An 18,752-nucleotide genomic window follows, 5' to 3' on the forward strand; every position below is an offset into this window, starting at 1 on the left:
ATTCCTTGGACCTGGAAACACCATGCCTCCACGACTGACAGCTCTGAAATCAAGATGTGCCTCCCCATCCACGATGCCTTCCAAATGCTGTTGGCAATAATGTCGATGTCATCGCTTGTCACAGCTGTTCATTTAGTCACCATTTCAAATGACTTATGTGTCTTGCTAGATGTTAATAATGACAAAATTGAGTTGTACCTCATAAGAAAAAGAAAGACAATTAAAAACTCCAGGAAAAACAAAAATGCATATGTTGTGATCCAACTAAACTGTGGCATGATTATGAACAATTTATGAATGGTAACAAAAGATATTCCCCATAAAATTCTTCTGATAAAGACCACTTGGGACCCACCTACAGTCCAACAAAACTAGGTTTTAATAAACTGCTGCAGTAAGGGAGACTATATATCAAAGGCATCAAGGAGAATTTTGCCAAAGGAGAACACAGGGCAATACTGTAAGACTGGGGGGAAAGGGGAGTGTAGATAGTGTTTGGAGCATTTGGAGGCTTAAAGAACAGCAGGATGTGTGTAAAGTGGTTAATATCAGACTGGACTAAGAAGCAAACTTGAGGTTCTCTGTCCTTAGGAACTATAAAGCTAAGATAAACGTGGACTTTTGTGTCTAACAATGCCTTATCTGAAGCTTATACCTCAGCTGCTTTTTGTATCAAAGTAAACCCATGATTCACATCTTCCAGGCAAGAGTGAGATGTTCTGTTCTCGCTAATAGGACTTCCAGCACCAAAGTTTCTGACAGTCTATGATTTTAGAGATCAAGCTTTCTCAAAACTACGTCTTTTTATTAACGAACAAAAACAGGTTCACGTGTTCACACCAACTTATCTAGATACCAAGATCAGTTTTCTTCAGAGGGAACAGATCACTTTTCTTCAAACAGGCTGGTAGAGAGGGAACCAGAATCTGAGTATACCCAGAGGCTCTGCAGTTAATGCCATTTATGTAATCATTAAAAATCAAATGCTAGTTATTGGCTTTCAGTGGTTAGATTCAAGTTATAGACCAAACAAAGAAAATAAATTTCATTAAAGATCAGAATTTACATGTTGGTAACACTGACAGTGCAAAAGTAAATGATCAAGTAGAAAAAGGTGGACACTGGAAATGGGAAAGAAAAGGTACGGTTTCACTGAAGGACAGGGACTATTACCACTGAAGATAGCGTACGGCTAGTCTAGGACGGCATAACACTGCTTACACTGATGGAAGAAGAAGAGGGAAGAAAAGAATCTAAATATGTGGCCCACAGAGGGAGGATGGTCGTGTTGTACACATGCCACACTCCTTCAGAGCAGAAAATCAACAGATGAGGTCTCATTTTTAACATCGCTCATCATCAGGGAAATACCAGTCAAAACCACAATGAGATACCACCTCACACCTGTCAGAATGGCCAACATAAGCAACTCAGGCAGCAACAGATGTTGGCGAGGATGCAGAGAAAGGGGAACCCCGTTGTACTGTTGGTGGGAATGCAAACTGGTGCAGCCACTTTGGGGTTCCGCAAAAAATTAAAAATCGAACTACCCTATGACCCAGCAACTGCACTCGTAGCTATTTATCCAAAGGATACAAAAATGCTGATTCAAAGGGGCACGTATACACCAATGTTTATAGCAGTGCTATCAACAACAGCCAAATTATGGAAAGAGCCCAAATGTCCACTGATTGACAAACGGACAAAGAAGATGTGGTATATATATATTACACACACACACACACACACACACACACACACACACACACAGTGGAATACTACTCAGCGATGAAAAACAATGAAATCTTGCCATTTGCAACAATGTGGATGGAATTAGAGGGTATTATGCTAAGTGAAACAAGTCAGTCAGAGAAAGACAGATATCTTACGACTTCACTCATATGTGGGATTTGAGAAATAAAACGGGTGAACATATGGGAAGGGGAGGAAAAATAAGATAAAAACAGAGAGGGAGACAAACCAGAAGAGACTCTCCAACACAGAGAATGGAGGATTGATGGAGGGGTGGTGGGTGGGGGGATGGGCATTAAGGAGGACACTTGTTGGGATGAGCACTGGGTGTCCTATGTAAGAGATGAGTCGCTGGGTTTTACTCCTGAAGCCAAGACTACACTGGATGTTAACTAACTTGAATTTTTTTAAAAAACAGAAATCTTTAAAAAACAAGACTACCGTAAGTTTTAGAGTTAGGGAGGTCACTACAAAGAAACTACAGAAGTATTAGAAGTGGATGTTTCTAGGAAGTGAGACCCGGAGAGCAGTGGTGGTAAAATGTTCCTTTTTATTATAAACCCCTTTTCTGCTATGTTGTTAGCTATATATATTTAACTATTTATGATAAAAATAAAAAGCACGTAAGTACTGAAGGAAGGGAAGGGACAAGATGGGCAGGCAAAGGAGGAGAAGATGTGGCCCCTTGCTGAAATGGAGTCTTTAAGCGGCACTTACCCGTCGTCTTCTGAGGTTTTATTCCTTTTCTCTTTGACTTTATCACCAGTTTTCTTTTCTCTCTCTCTAATTTCTCCCTGATACACCTTGTCTCCGATGAGCCTGAAACACAAGAGACAGCCCTGCTACCGGCCTCCAGTTCCAAGTCAAACTCAAACATGGATCTCATAACCATGACATCCCCAGAAAATATTTTTATGTGACTCTCAGATATGCAGAAAGAACGCATTCCAGGCCGGGGCACTACCTTGAATCATTCATTTCATTCTGGGGTAATTTCCAACAGGTCGAAATAGGCAGGTCTGACCCATGGTGCCTCTGGGATTCTCCAGGAGGACATCAGACCAATTTCCATGAAGATTCACCAGCCTGAATCTTACCCAGGCCCCAAATTAAACCCCCAAACCTACTCTACTTTGCATGTCTTTACCCCTTAGCTCAGAAGAAAAGAAGAAATACGGTTTATGTCACATATCATAGGGTTCACACTGCCTCATTGTTCAGATCTCAACTTAAACATCGCCTCTTGTAGGCCACCTCCCTGAATTCTCCCTGCCTAGACAAGCCCCTCTCGGTCCTTCCTGCCATCCCTAAGCACCCACTACGGTCTAAAATTGTCTCATCCACTGACTGGTTTCCTTACTTATTATTTCTCCCAAGGCAATTTCTGCAGCCGAACAACACTGCCTTTTTCTCAGAAATATACTGATCACTTTGAAGAGTTCCTGGCCCAGAGTGGGCACCCGTTTGTTGGAGGGAAGGAGAGAAAGACAGAGGAATGGGGAATGGAAGCAGGGAAGAAGACAGGAACAGAATGAAAAAAGGGATCATGGGAAGGAGGGAAGGGTGAAGAAAGGGTGGAAGGGAGACAGAAAGGGGAGAACGAAGGTAGGGAAGGAGAGAGAGGAGGGAGTCAACCTTCTGAGCCATATACATCTGCTGGGATAAATTCTCACGCCAGAAGGCTGTGGACCCCACATCCTGGCAGACTCACCCTGGCCGCTGCCACCAACACACACACACACACACACACACACACACACACACACACACGCCTCCATCTCAGCGTCTCCGATCAGAGTATCGCTTACATAGTGAAGTTGGTGATGAACGCCGCAGCCGGAACCTGCATCTGAAACTCAATCTCCTGGTCCTCAGAAGCTCTATTCAGCATTCTACAGGAGACCGTAGTGAAGGCGTAACGGGAAATGATGGTGGACTTCACCGAGAATTCTGTCATTAAGGGCTTGGTTTTCTGTTGGAAGGGAAACACGCAGTGTTTTCAGTGCCGTGTGAAAGTGCGAGAAATACTCTCCAACTGGGGAGGCTGTGGCGTGTGATTCCCTTCTCCTTTCCTTGTCTTGTCCTGACTTTCCCACTCACAAAGTAACCGTGGTTGAACAACCAGTTGGTGACATGGAAGCACGCTTTTAACCTAACTTGAAGAAGTGACCATGGGGCGCCTGGGTGGCTCAGTTGGTTAAGCGTCCGACTTCAGCTCAGGTCATGATCTCGCCGTTTGTGAGTTCGAGCCCCACATCGGGCTCTGGGCTGACAGCTCGGAGCCTGGAGCCTGCTTCGGATTCTGTGTCTCCCTCTCCCTCTGCCCCTCCCCTGCTCACGCTCTGACTCTCTCTGTCTTTCAATAATAAATAAATGTTAAAAAAAAAAAAAAAAGAAGTGAACACAGTTAGGATTTCCAATTTAATAGAGAATATACATGGCTTAACTAGTCCAAAAAGTAGTGGAATTTCAGAAATGAAGTACATACTGTTATCCACTTTTAGATCACATTGACAGGATCATGAAGTGATGAAAAACGTCAGAGGCTACCTAAAAAAATTCTCATATTTTCAAGTTAAATTCAATATCCTGCTTTCCTCCTGAGACGACAATCACACGACTGTAAAGTGGGAATCGATACCGAGCTCAAGAAAGTATTGGGGGAATGAGAACCCAGAAAAAGGAAAGTGTAGGCTAATTAAATTTGTCCCCAAAGTCTCTGATGAGAGCACTCACTACACGGAGATTGAAAAGCTGGTTAAACTTTTCGGTGTATTTCTAGCCTTCCCAGCAGCGCTCCATCTGACCACAGCTGGAGCTGAAGAGGTTAAGGAAACATGCATGGGGAAAGTCGGCCGGTGGCAGAGTGGTTCTCTAACCAAGAACTGGCTGAGCAACTCCCAGGCATGTTATGGACTCCGTGTTTGAGTCTCCCCCAACCACGCCCACCCTGCAGATTCATGTGGTGAAGCCCTACCCCCCCAATAGGATGGTACTTGGGGAGGTGGCCTTTGGGTGTGATTTGGTTAGATGAGGTCACGAGGACCTTCACGATGGGGTTAGCCACGGGAGGGTCCGCTCTCACTCTCCACGCGTACGCCGAGAAAAGACTGTGTGAATGAGAACGTGGCCGCCTACGAGCGAGGAAGAGAGTCCTCCCCAGGAAATGAACCCTGACAGATACCGATCTTAGACTTTCCAGCCTCCAGAACAGCGAGAAACTAAATTTCTGTTGTTTAACACCAGTCTATGGCATTTTGTAATGGCAGCCCAAGCGGACCAAGACAAGAAGACATCATCTCATGATAGGCTTGGACACACATGCGAAGCAGGCGTTTTTTACTCCCATTTCATACGGGAGAGGAAGTCAAGCCTGTGAGTCAACCCTCTGGCTCACCAGGCGTCAATGGAAATGAGACTTGAACTCCACCCCGCCTGCTTCAGGCGCCACCATGATGCAAGCCTGCCTCTCTGGATGGGTCTTTCTATCTCTGTGTGCTCAAACCCCAGCACGGTCCTCAGTATGCAGCGGGCTGTCAATAAATGCTGAATGGAGCCAGGTTACTCTGCTAGGATCCTACGTTCCCCTACCGGCATCGTCCTGCCCAGTCGATGTGTACTTCAACCTTCCTCTGCTCTCTCGATTGCTTTCCAGTGCTGAGCTAGTTTTCAAAATAAATACAAGATGATGGCCTGCTGATATCAAAGCATATTGCCCCGTGAGAGACAAAGATAATCTCTAACCCCATTTCAAAAGAGTTTCACAGAGTGTTGTTCTGTTTAAACGTATTTAAAGGGCATGCCCTTCACAGCAAACCATCCAAAGCTGGAGAGGTATTCCATATGATATGTTAGAGAGGTAAGACTTTGCACTCTGAAACAAAGCACATTTGAGAACACCCACGAACACCCACAAGATGGGGTGCTGCATGGAACAGAGCCACACAGGGGCCCGGCCAGAATGGGTGACTACTGGGTGCAGAGGTCAAGGGGTTATTCGTCCTTGTGGCTGAACTTCGGGTCCTGGTGACATCAAAGGGTCAAAACAAACGGCACGAGGTGCAGGAAAGATGTTATGAGAGCGTGTAGCTGTCTTAGAAAAGCAGAAAAAGATAAACATATAGGTTCAGTGAAGTGATCATCGGGTAGAGAAAGAACTCTAAACATACTTGAAACATTCTTCCCCTGCAAGAGGAAAAGAAGTTCTCCGACCTGGTCTGAGAAGGAATGACATCAAAGCAGTGGTTCCCAAAGTGTGGTCCCAGAACTACCAACATTACCATCGCCTGGAAACTGATTAAAAATGCAGAATCTCAAACCCCGTCCCAAACTTGCAGAATCGGAAACACAGGGGACGGAGCCAGAAACCTGTATTTTGACAAGCCTTCCAAGTGGTCTGATGGTCGAGTCTGAAACCACTGTTTTAAAGTAATAGGAAGAAGTGGACCTCTTCATATATTTCCTCATCTATAAGAGGGCCTGAATAAGTCACTAAAATTACACTCGCCTCTGAGATCCAAGAATCTGAGGCAAAGCTAGCTTGAGGAACAGGGACACGTGGGTGGCTCACTGGGTTAAGCGTCTGCCTGTGGCTCAGATCATGATGTCAGGGTTCGTAGGTTCCAGCCCCGCACTGGGCTCTCAGCTGTCGGCACACAGCCCGCTTCAGATCCTCTGTCCCCTCTCTCTCTGCTTTGCCCCCACTGCGCTCTCTTTCAAAAATAAATAAACATTTGGGGCGCCTGGGTGGCGCAGTCGGTTAGGCGTCCGACTTCAGCCAGGTCACGATCTCGAGGTCCGTGAGTTCGAGCCCCGCGTCGGGCTCTGGGCTGATGGCTCGGAGCCTGGAGCCTGTTTCCGATTCTGTGTTTCCCTCTCTCTCTGCCCCTCCCCCGTTCATGCTCTGTCTCTCTCTGTCCCAAAAATAAATAAAAACGTTGAAAAAATAAATAAATAAATAAATAAACATTTAAAAACATCTTCAAAAATAATAGTGATACTCAAAAAAAAAAAAAAAAAGTAAGGAATAAAACACTGGGTTTTAGGAAACCATTCCTGAACTTAGAAATACTTGATTGTAAATAGTCTTCATGAAAATTTAGTCTCTTGGGGCACCTGGGTGGCTCAGGCAGTTGAGCGTCCGACTTTGGCTTAGGTCGTGATCTCACAGTCCATGAGTTCGAGCCCCGTGTCGGGCTCTGTGTTGACACCTCAGAGTCTGGAGCCTGCTTCGGATTCTGTGTCTCCCTCTCTCTCTGCCCCTTCCCCACTCATGCTCTGTCTCTCTCTGTCTCTCAAAAATGAATAAGGTTAAACAAAAAAAATTTTTTTAAAAACAAAAAATTTAGTCTCTTTAGGACACTATTGCTCTCTCCTCAAGTGATCTGGATTAAAAAGAGATTCTAGGGGCGCCTGGGTGGCGCAGTCGGTTAAGCGTCCGACTTCAGCCAGGTCACGATCTCGCGGTCCGTGAGTTCGAGCCCCGCGTCAGGCTCTGGGCTGATGGCTCGGAGCCTGGAGCCTGTTTCTGATTCTGTGTCTCCCTCTCTCTCTGCCCCTCCCCCGTTCATGCTCTGTCTCTCTCTGTCCCAAAAATAAATAAACGTTGAAAAAAAAATTAAAAAAAAAAAAAAAGAGATTCTAGATGTGGTTTAACCAAATGCTTCTGTTAACATATACCATGTTTCAGTAAAGACAATGTGAATTAGGCTGGGGAAGGTATTAATGACGATGAACCTAAGAGCACAATAACCTGCTGGGTTTTCTCCTAATGAAAATTTGTATCTTCTCCTCTTTCCAAAATGGAATTTGTCTTATCCAAGATAAATTAAACCGTAAATTGAGAAGCAGTGTCTTACTTTGATTTAGGTTTCCCTGGAAATAGGTTTTCTTCCTAAATAGTCCATGTTTCAACATATTCTTTGATCTCCAATATCCTCATATTCTCATACAAGTGAATTTGTGAAGAGTCTAAAATCCCACTTGCACACAGCTCTAATTCCTATAGATGCACCGGGTAAAGGAACCAATGTTAAAAAAAATCCCATGAACTCAGAAAATTCTAGCTCTCATTCTCCACTTTATTTGAAATGTAAACTAGGGGTGCCTGCGTGGCTCAGTCGGTTGAGCGTCCCCTTCCTGGTTTCAGCTCAGGTCATGATCTCACGGTTCATGGGTTCAAGCCCCACACTGGGCTCTGCACTGATGGCATAGAGGCTGCTTGAGATTCTCTCTCTCTCTCTCTCTCTCTCTCTCTCTCTCTGCCCCTCCCCCACTCTATCTCTCTCTCCCTCAAATAAATAAAAACTTTTAAAAAAAGTTGACAAAAAATTTCAACATTAAAAAAATGTAAACTAGTTTTTAAAAAAGTATCAAGTAACATCTGTACATGGTAAAAACTTCAAATTACACAGAAAATAAAAGGAAACACAATGGTCTCCCTCCCACCCTGGATCTACAGTTCTGTTCCCCAGAAGCAATACTTAGATTAACAGTTTCTTGGTGTATCCTTCCATAAATACATGCTGTATTGATTTGCTTTAATTTCACTTAATGATACGGTGTATTCATCTTTCTGTATCTGTGCACGTTCCAATTACCTAATGCTGCACATCCGACCACTCTAAAACTTAGTGGTTTAATAGCAACCATGGCATTTTCTCCTGTGGTTTCTGTGGTCAGGAATTCTAGAAAGGCTTGGCCGGTGGGGGCGGGGGCAGTCAGAAGGTGGCTGGGGCCGAAACAACGGGCCCCTGAAGCAGCTCGGGGCCGAATGGCATCTGTCTCGTGTCGTCCCAGGGCCCCTCTATGCGATCCTTCCACATGATCAAGTTCAGACCACCTCACACGTCAGTCAGGCTGATGGCATGGTAGCTAGAGGCTTCATGAGTGCGCATTTCCCAACATCAAGGTGGAAGCGACATCCCCTCCTTTGCCCTCACCCTGAAAGTCACGTGGCATCGTTTCCACTATACTCTACTGGGCAAAGGAGTCACAAAGGTATGTTCTATTTGTTTTTGGTTTTTTTTCAACGTTTATTTATTTTGGGGACAGAGAGAGACAGAGCATGAACAGGGGAGGGGCAGAGAGAGAGGGAGACACAGAATCGGAAACAGGCTCCAGGCTCTGAGCCATCAGCCCAGAGCCTGATGCGGGGCTCGAACTCCCGGACCGCGAGATCGTGACCTGGCTGAAGTCGGACGCTTAACCCACTGCACCACCCAGGCGCCCCGGTATGTTCTATTTGAAAGGGAGAGAGCCCAGACCCAATCTCAATGGGAGGAGTGGAGTCTCAAAGTGCCACTATCTTTGAAAAATGCAATCTGCCACCGTCCGGAACGATCACCCTCATTCTTTTAACAGTTGCACAGTATTTTCTTTTTTACAGATGCACTATATTTTATTTTATTCTTAAATTTATTTGAGAGAGAGACAGTACACACATGAGTGAGGGAGGGACAGAGAGAGAGAATCCCAAGCAGGCTCCACACTGTCAGCACAGAGCCTGATGCGGGGCTCAATCTCACGAATCATGAGATCACAACCTGAGCCAAAAGCAAGGGTTGAACGCTTAACTGACTGAGCCACTCAGGCACCCCGAGATGCACTACATTTTAGTTAACCAGCCCCTATTTTATCCATCAACCCTTTATAATTATTTTTCATGATTGTTTGAAATGCTCATGCCTTCAGATGGCCCTGCCCTCTGATTCATCAATACCGGGGGTCAGCAAACTATGGCAGGCAGGCAGGCCACAGGGGTTTTGTACATAAAGTCTTATTTGAACATAAATTCGTTTACATCCATTCACCTGCATACCGTCTGGAGCTATTTTCATGCTACGGTGTAGAGAAGTTACGCAGTCACGTATCTGTGACACGCTACAGCCTTACTTACAAAGCCTGGAGTACCTCCTACCTACTCCTTCAAGTAAAAGTTTGCTGCTGCCTGGTCTGCACTATTTAAAAAAAATTGTTTAACATTTGTTTATTTTTGAGAAGAGAGAGACAGAGCATGAGCGGGGGAGGAGAGAGAAAGAGGGAGACACAGAATCCGAAACAGGCTCCAGGCTCTGAGCCGTCAGCACAGAGCCCGACATGGGGCTCGAACTCACAGACCGCGAGATCATGACCTAAGCCGAAGTCGGATGCTTAACCGAATGAGCCACCCAGGCACCCCTGGTCTGCACTATTTAAAACAGGTAAAGCCCTGATATCAGTCATTTACATACCTTTACTGATTGGCGTGTTTTAGGAAGAAATCTTAAATTATACAGACCACACTTTTATTTGACTTGCACAATCTTTTAAAATTTTTCATGTAGGTGACAACATTTAAAAATTAGGGGCGCCTGGGTGGCTCAGTGGGTTGAGCGTCCGACTTTGGCTCAGGTCATGATCTTGCTGTTCCTGAGTTCAAGCCCCCTGTCGGACTCTGTGCTGACGGCTCAGAGCCTGGAGCCTGCTTCGGGTTCCGTGTCTCCCTCTCTCTCCCTGCCCCTCCCCTGCTCACGCTCTGTCTCTCTCTCTCAAAAATGAATAAACTTAAAAAAAAATTTAAAAACTGGAAAGTTCACATAAAAATCCAGAACTCTCACATCTCTTGGAACAGACGCTGGGGCAACTCTGGAGGTACATTCCCCCATGGCCGTGACTAACAGTGGCTGTGGCTTTAGATCAGACCCAAATCCCATAGTCCCGGCTCCCCACGCCTACTGACTCATGGACACTGGCCCTGAGTAGCCGCGTTCGCTGTGTTTTTACTAGAAGTGTTCTTATTCCAAGCCTGTTTTGCTCGCTAGTCTCCTCTGTTCTACTAGATTAAAAATGGCCACAACCTGTACACTTATGTTGAGAGCGCCATTTTTCACAACAGCCAACATGTGGAAGTTACCCAAGTGTGCACTGGCCGACGGAGAGAGAAACAAAATGTGCTTTATGCACACAATGGCGTATTACTCAAAAAAAAAAAAGGAAAGAAATCCTGCCACACGCTACAACACGGATTAATTTTGACAGCACTATGCTAAGTGAAATAAATCAGCCGCAGAAGGACGAATCTTGTGTGGTTCGCTTGTATGAATTACGTGCAGCCACCAAAGTCACCGAGACAGAAAGGAGGAAGGCAGTTTCCAGGGGCTGGGAGGAGGGGGAACGGGGAGTTTTACGCGAAGGGTACAGAGTTTCGGTTCTGCAAAATGAAAAGAGTTCTGGAAATGGACGGTGGAGCTGTACGATGCGTGAATATACTTCATACCGCCGCACCGTCCACTTTATAACGGTTTAGAAGTTAAATTTTACGTGATGTGTATTTTAATACAGTAACAACAAAATGTTAAAGATTTCCTGATGGCCCAAATTCTTGGCTTTTCTTGCCATTGAGAGGTGCGTTTTAATTCACTTATCTTTTGATTCTGGGTCTTAGTGGCTTGTTTCACTTACAGAACACACACCAGAAGCGATGTTCTGGGACTCTGAGGCCAGGCCACAGAGCAGCCTCACCGCTTGGACGCAGGTGTTCCAGAACTCTCCTCTCGGCCCTGAGTCACCAGGTCGGACGGAGCCCGTCACGCCGGAAAGGCCGGGCGTGACCACTGCAGGCGACAGGAGCAGCCAAGGCCAACTGCTGCCCAGGGGTCCAGCGGCCAAGGACACAAACCCTCCGGCTCGGCCCACCTGCCAGCTGAGCGGCCGCCATTGACATCGCTCGGCCAACAGAATCATCAGGCTGAGCTCTGCCTCAGTCCCTGCCCCACAAACAGTACGACAGAGTGATTGCTGCTTTAAGCCACTGGGTTTGGGGAAGATCTTTACGCAGCAATAGAAGCTGAGCACCCGATCGCTACGCATTTTTTTTGTTTTCTTTTGTGAACTTGTGCCTATTAGAAACACCCCTGAGGGGCACCTGGGTGGCTCAGTTGGTTGGGCGACTGACTTCAGCTCGGATATGATCTCACAGTTTGTGGGTTCGAGCCCCACGTCAGGCTCTGTGCTGACAGCTCAGAGCCTGGAGCCTATTTCAGATTCTGTGTCTCCCCCTCTCTCTGCCCCTCCCCTCCTCACGCTCTGTGTCTCTCTGTCTCTCAATAATAAATAAACATTAAAAAATTAAAAAAAAAAAAGAAACACCCCTGAAACCCTACTGGAGAAAGTCACCGTATAAATTATAAACACAAAATATAAAGAGTAAGAGTCCAGCCCCCTCGCCTGACCAACGTAGGCCAAAACGGTTTCCTTGCCTCGAGTCACACGGGGAGGAGGCCATCAATCCAGCGCGAGAGCCGGGAGCCCCTGGCTTCCGATCACGCCTCTTTTGCGAAAGGACCTAGAGGCAGCCCGGCCATTTGGGGCTTTCCACAGCCACCACCCTCAGATGGCCACTGCAACCCAGCACTCCAGACACGTACTAAATATCAGTTTTTGCGGCTGATTCAAAAGTGACCTGGGAACCTCCCCTCACCGTCTGTTACGGGGTAAACACTTAAGACGGAACATTGAGTCAAATCCGTTCTGCACTGCTTTCACATTCCGGCATTTTCCAAACGTTAGCAACCCGCCGCTTAACTCTTGCACGTCAAAGTAGAGTCGTAGTTGGGAAAAGAATTTAGGAAGTGTGCAGCTTAGGGAAACAAAGGTTACAGATGAGCTGCGGGGCTTTCCGCGTGAAATCCGGCTCCTCCGCGGACAATCCTTGCCCAGCACTGTTCTGAAAATAATTTAAAATTTTCTTCACTTCGTGCGCCGGAGACTATTTGTCATGCTGATTTGTCCTTATTCGTAGTGTCAATTACCATGTCATGAAACTGAAAATGTGACATTGGAAGACACCTCACAAAACACAAAGCCTAACTATTATGGTATTTCTGTTTTGCCTCAAATTAAGATTATGGATGTGGTAGAAATTTTCCACACTATTACATCAGAAATAGGAGGCATAGTTTACGGGCCCAAGAGACAGATTGAGAAAAGTTTCAAGAAGCTATTTTAGTTTGACTGCTTCTGCCCAGTTACTATTTTCCCACAGAGGCCCCCACTGTTACGCCTCGTGGCCCCTGCCCCACCGGACAGCACCCTCCGTCCACAACGTACGGGAACCTGTTATGTGCAGGCCTACCCCCGCCCCCAGGCTGCTCACCCCTTCCCCTGTCCCAACGAGACAGGACACACGTGCAGAACAGGAACCGTGACTTCGTCCTCGTGCTTGCGTTTTCTTCCCCGCGGCTCTCAGCATAAAGTAAAACTCAAAAACATTTGTGAAACTGAATTTTTGAATCTTGACAATTAAAGAAAAATATATATCCCCCCCCCCCAAAAAAAAAGAAATGGTAACTAACTAGAATTTGTTAATCACTACCATAGATTAAATTCCATGAAGGACCAAGAAGGTCTATTACACACGGTTCCTTCTCTCGGGGCACTTATGATCCCATTGGGAAGAAAGTGCAAAAAACATAAAGAAACATAGGGAGATACGTAGAGACATACATTTCACTCATTGGCTGGAAGACCTGCCAGAGTTCAGAAGAAAGAACAATCAGTGAGATCTGTAAAAGTAAGAAAAGGGTTTTTTTTAAATTTTTTTTTAATGTTTATTTATTTTGGGGACAGAGAGAGACAGAGCATGAATGGGGGAGGGGCAGAGAGAGAGGGAGACACAGAATCAGAAGCAGGCTCCAGGCTCTGAGCCATCAGCCCAGAGCCCGACGTGGGGCTCGAACTCATGGACCGCGAGATCGTGACCTGAGCTGAAGTCGGACGCTTAACTGACTGAGCCACCCAGGCACCCCAAGAAAAGGTTTTATTTTTTATTTTTTATTTTTTCAACGTTTATTTATTTATTTTGGGACAGAGAGAGACAGAGCATGAATGGGGGAGGGGCAGAGAGAGAGGGAGACACAGAGTCGGAAACAGGCTCCAGGCTCGGAGCCATCAGCCCAGAGCCTGATGCGGGGCTCGAACTCACGGACCGCGAGATCGTGACCTGGCTGAAGTCGGATGCTTAACCGACTGCGCCACCCAGGCGCCCCGAAAAGGTTTTAAAATAGACGTAGACTTGGTATGTGGTGAAAGAGAACAAAAGGAACATTCTGAAAACACAAAAGACACAGAAGCAGGAATGAACCTTAGCTCGTTCCTGGAACAAAGAACAGAGCAGTTTAATTAGAAAGGGGGGCACAGTGTGAGGAGAATCCTGGACGGTCAGGAAACCAGAGCCCAAAGCCAAGCACGGAACTCGGAATGGCAGAGCTTCATGAAAATGTGTCAGGAAAGGAAGGATGTGAAACAGTTGCTTCAGTTCTTCCCAGTGCACGGTTCCTAAAAATCCAATGTGTTTTCCATATTGATATTTAACTCATTATTTTAGTTGGGGATGTCAACTGGAAAATAGGAGGCAAAATCAAGTCTTCCTGTGACAAAACAGCTTCACTATTTTTCTTACAAAGGCTAAACTACTGGAAAAGCAGTTTGAGGCAGGGAGTGTCTTAATGAGCTGCTCGAGGGACCAAAGTCTTGTGTGTGACTCATGTGAGCCACTTAAAATCAAGCCACCCAGAGGATGTCCTGAATTACCCAAGATGCCATCTGGAAATGTAACGGTGCAGTGTTTGTGACGGCATCTTCCAGCACCAGGACTCTTCCCAGATTAACCTTTTGTTGTTTTATTCTGGTCTAACAGTTCTCCAGTGACTGTTAGAAGAAACGATTCTGGAGACGGCAGAGAACCTTAGAAGTCATGCAACTCGCCCCCCCCCCCCCCCCACTTTGTAAAGGAGAAGGCTGGTGCTGGGCAGCTGGCGGACTCTGGGTCCCCAGATCGGTACCGAACCTTCACGTCTCTCCTTTCTGAGAAGAGCAACACAGCCCGTGTTGTCACTGCATGAAGCAGAAGACTGCCACACAAGGCGCCTCCCTGAGGGCCGTATTTGCACCCGGGCGAGACAATTTTATCCCTCTGTAAACAGAGAGCGGCATCAGCTCCCAGTTGCCTGTTTGTGGCAACCGGTTCTACTTAGCAACATCTCATCATGCTTAGAGGAAAGGAAACATAAAAACGCAACTGGCATCTTCATGTAGAAAAAAAAAAGTGTACTCTATGCACCTCCTAACAAAAGATAAACCGTGACGGCTGGAGTCAGGACAAAGGAAACAGACACACACCTAACTAACCCTTAGTGATGTTAACAACCCCCGGGACCATGCTCCCTGTGCACAGACTGTATTTTCTATCTTCCTGATGCTCTGGCGTTTGGGGCCTTGCTCCCGGAGAGAAAGTCCCTCCCAGGGCAAGCTAATTCCTAGAGACAGCAAACTCCCCTTGTGTGAGCCTACCTTCGATACACAAGCAGCCAGTCCAGAGCCCACACCAGCCACCTCCTTCATCAGGCTTTCACACGCCAAGCCGATATTGCCCTTTCCCCAGGTCACCCCAGGGCCAGGTACCAGACAGCTAGAGACCATCACGGGGCCTCCCGTCCCTAGGGATCTGGGAGCATAAACTCCTTCCTTCATGGTGACCAGTTCCAGGTCTCCGCGTCTCACCACATCTGCTTAAAACAAACCCCAACTACAAATCTGAAGAAGATGCCAAGCCACGGTCCTGCCCCTGGGAGGTTAAACGATGGCAGCGAAAAGCCGGCCAGTGTCTGTTAGGGGCCACGGATCTGCGGACACAAAGATACCCCTGCTTCTTAAAATATCATTTTTCTCTGTGTACGTGTTGCCAGAGGGAGTCATAAAAAGGGTATCTAATTAATTCAGAAGAAAATCAAGCAAATCCTTGTGATTCAGGAGCTGGCAGTGATGGGAGAACAGCAGCTGTTGCCACCCACACTCTATTCATTGGTCAGGGAACATTCACAGACCTTCAGATTACTGTGGTATGGCTAGAGCATAAAATAGAAGATGCATGGGGTAAACTGAGGCTAAAGAGGCAGGCCACAGCCAGATCACACAGGGCCTTACATGTCTTTGGAGTTTATCCTATAGACAACGTGCAGTCACCAAACACATCTGCAAAAGAGTGTCGCCAAAAGTCGGCCGCTGGAAAGATCATTCTGGGACCAGCTGGAGGTATAAACAAAGTTCATTTTAAACAGGCATGATGCATGTGAAACTAAGACTTTTAAAATTCTTAAGAGATTTTTAAGAAAATCCAAGTGATTACATAAATATTCTAAGTTTAAGGGTCAAGAAAATCTTGGAAACCAAGGATGAAAACTCAGCTATTTTAAAAAAAGATAAACTTAGTTTTTACTAACAGACTGAAAACTTTTATACGGAAAACACAGCGTAAACAAAGTTAATCGACAAACGACGCATTTAGGGGGGAATTCTTCCAATTCAGAAGACAGAGTAGCTCTGGCATAGAAAGATGTCCATCATACCAACGACTAGGGGATAAAAAACACAACAGAAAGAGGTACAAGACACACACACCCCCACTTCACAGAAGAACCACTCTAAATGGCCAATAAATGTACAGAAAAAAGTCTACATTCACAAGTAGTCACGCAAATGCTAAAGGAACAATGAGACAAACAGCGTATATCTAAGAGACTGACAAGTCAAAAAGTAACACACATCTGCTGGCAGAAATGTGTGTGCTGATCGATGCTGACAGAAATGCAATTCATACAGACAGTACTAAGGGCACGAGTATTCGAAAGTAATCCAGCGACATCCACCCATATGTAAAATGCCCATGCACTTTGATCCAACAATCCTCCTATTGAAAATCTAGTCATAGAATAAAAAGCACCCACATAACAGAATAAATAAAAAGTTTTTTACAGCATTTTTTCCAAGGACAAAAAACTGGAGAGAAATCTAAGGCTCATCCATAGCAGAATGCTTCGTAAGTTACGGTGTGCCCACGACATGGAATATTTTTCACCATCGAAAAGAATGGATACGGTTAGGCCAAGCGAAATACTGTGGATTGAGAAGAGTAAGAAATGGAAAAAAAGAGACGTAGTTGAGAAGGCGGGATGCTGTGTTAGGTAAGAGCACACACAGATGCCAGACATGGGCCTCAAATCCCGGCTCTGCCCCACCTCCCCAAATGCGTGGGTCTTGGGTGAGTTACTCAGTCCCTCTGAGTCTCTGCTTCGTCATCTGTGATGTCTCAAAGAACGGGACAAGAGCGACTGAGTTATGACACGTGGAGGCACACAGTTAGCCCTCGGTCACCATTAGCCATCATCATATGATCCCACTGTTTGAAAGCAATGGTCAGAAATCTCCTATCTGCAAGTGTCTGTTTCCCCCATCTTCTCTGGCGCGTTCTTTTTCTCAGTGGCACCTGTCATCTTCTCCATTACTCATACACTTGTCATTTATTTATTCACTTTGTCTTTTTTTTTTGTCTATCTCTACCCCACCTTAGAATTCAAGCTCTGTGAAAGACAGGGGCCTCTGTCTGTCTTGTTCATTGCTGTATTCCCAGTGTCTACAGTGGTGCAGGGTAGATAGTAAGCATGCAAAAAAACGCTTACCCTCTTAGTTGGAATGAACGTATGCATGGATGCGTGCATCAATGAATATGTGTACAGGTCTCACTAGGAGACTATTTTCCATGAGCCTCTGCTATTTCTGCACATTTTTCAATTAGGGGCACTAGCTACCTTTGTTTTGAACCGTCTTTTCAAGGATGTTTGGACAGTGAACAGATTTGGAAGAGGGGGTTGGTATCTCCCCCCAGAGCAAAGGGGAAGCTGGATTAAGATCTAGAACAATAAAGAGAACGTGCCCCTCGAGGGACAAAGATCAGGCAGGTTTAGTCCTCATAAGAGAGTCCGGTTCCCCAAGTGCAGAGTTCCTCCCGTGTGTAGGTGTCGTCAGGCCCTCTCCGTGTGACCATATGGGAACCGCGCCCGGGAACGGTACAGACTCTGACTGTCACAACACCGCTACTCTGTGAGCAACGATCACCCTCTGTCTCTGACCCGGGAGTCTCCTGTACTCTGCCGGCATCCATGCAATGGCACCAAACTCCTTGGCTTGTAAACCGGGGAAAATCCAGACTCCTCACAATTCTGGATAAACAATGTTTATGTTCATCGTCTATCTGTCTATAATCACACGAACATGGAGACAAACATGAAAGAATGACTACAAGATTAATAAACTTGGGAGGATCAGGAGAAGGAAGGGGGAGGAAGCCAAGCAAAGAATAACAAGAACACAACGCCCCAGTCCGGCAAAGATGGGAATGATTGTGACGGCGGTCGTGCTAAAGCTAGAACTGACTCACACAGCACCAAAGTGTAGAGAGGCCCTGGATAGATGCCTACCCACTGAGGACCTGTTGCAGAATCCACATCCCAGAGCCGGAAGGTGTGTCCCCACATCCCAATATGGCCCTGCACCCGCAGTGGTAAGGAAGAACCGAGTCTGGGTCAAGTAAGCTCTTAGGGTTCCTGATCACGTGCCCAAATTCCAACCCGAGAGCCCCAACATGCGCCGAGAGCCGTGCTCAGCTCCATCACAGGAAGCTGCCACCTACAAATGTGACTTCTTGGCTTTAGTTGTTTACTTCACAACAAAGCCTTTATTTCTTATGTAAGAAAGCCATTAAATGTGTAGGTTAATTTAAGTTTTGTTTCTTTGTTTTAAAGGCTCTGAAACCCCAAACTTTGTCCTCAGAGCCCTACTGAAATAATCAGGTCTCTTTCCGGAAAGAAAAGTTCACTTGCAGAAAGGCTTGTAAAAGCTACGCTGTTTCATGTCAGGATTCTTCTACATGCAACTTTACAAGCTTTGGAAAAGCTGCCAGCAGAGCCAGAGCCTGGTTCAAAACACGCAGAACAGGAGGGGACGGACATCGAAGATGCACCATGAGTATACGTACCAGCCTCTGCAACAGTCTGACCTGCCTCGGTCCCCTGAATCCAACCTGTAAGAAGAAAAAAGCCATGAAATAGGCTTGTGAGGCCATTCTGAAATGAATTACCTGAGGGGGGTTAAAACCGATCCAAACCTACAGAAGGGATTATGCATCC

The 18,752-nt window shown here is 46.1% G+C and overlaps 1 protein-coding gene across 1 annotated transcript in view; it reads right to left on the reverse strand.

Annotated features, from left to right (window-relative positions):
* The window catches only part of ITIH5 (inter-alpha-trypsin inhibitor heavy chain 5), a 79,735-nt gene that overhangs the window by 51,838 nt on the left and 9,145 nt on the right, over positions 1-18,752 (reverse strand). The window contains exons 2-4 of the mRNA XM_043564311.1: positions 18,602-18,646; positions 3,561-3,724; positions 2,470-2,571 (exon numbers count right to left, since the gene is read on the reverse strand). Of these exons, the coding sequence (XP_043420246.1) occupies positions 2,470-2,571; positions 3,561-3,724; positions 18,602-18,646 (311 nt within the window). The remainder of the gene's footprint in view (positions 1-2,469; positions 2,572-3,560; positions 3,725-18,601; positions 18,647-18,752) is intronic.

The sequence above is a fragment of the Prionailurus bengalensis genome, chromosome B4 (assembly GCF_016509475.1).
Source record: "Prionailurus bengalensis isolate Pbe53 chromosome B4, Fcat_Pben_1.1_paternal_pri, whole genome shotgun sequence".
NCBI classification, from domain to species: domain Eukaryota; kingdom Metazoa; phylum Chordata; class Mammalia; order Carnivora; family Felidae; genus Prionailurus; species Prionailurus bengalensis.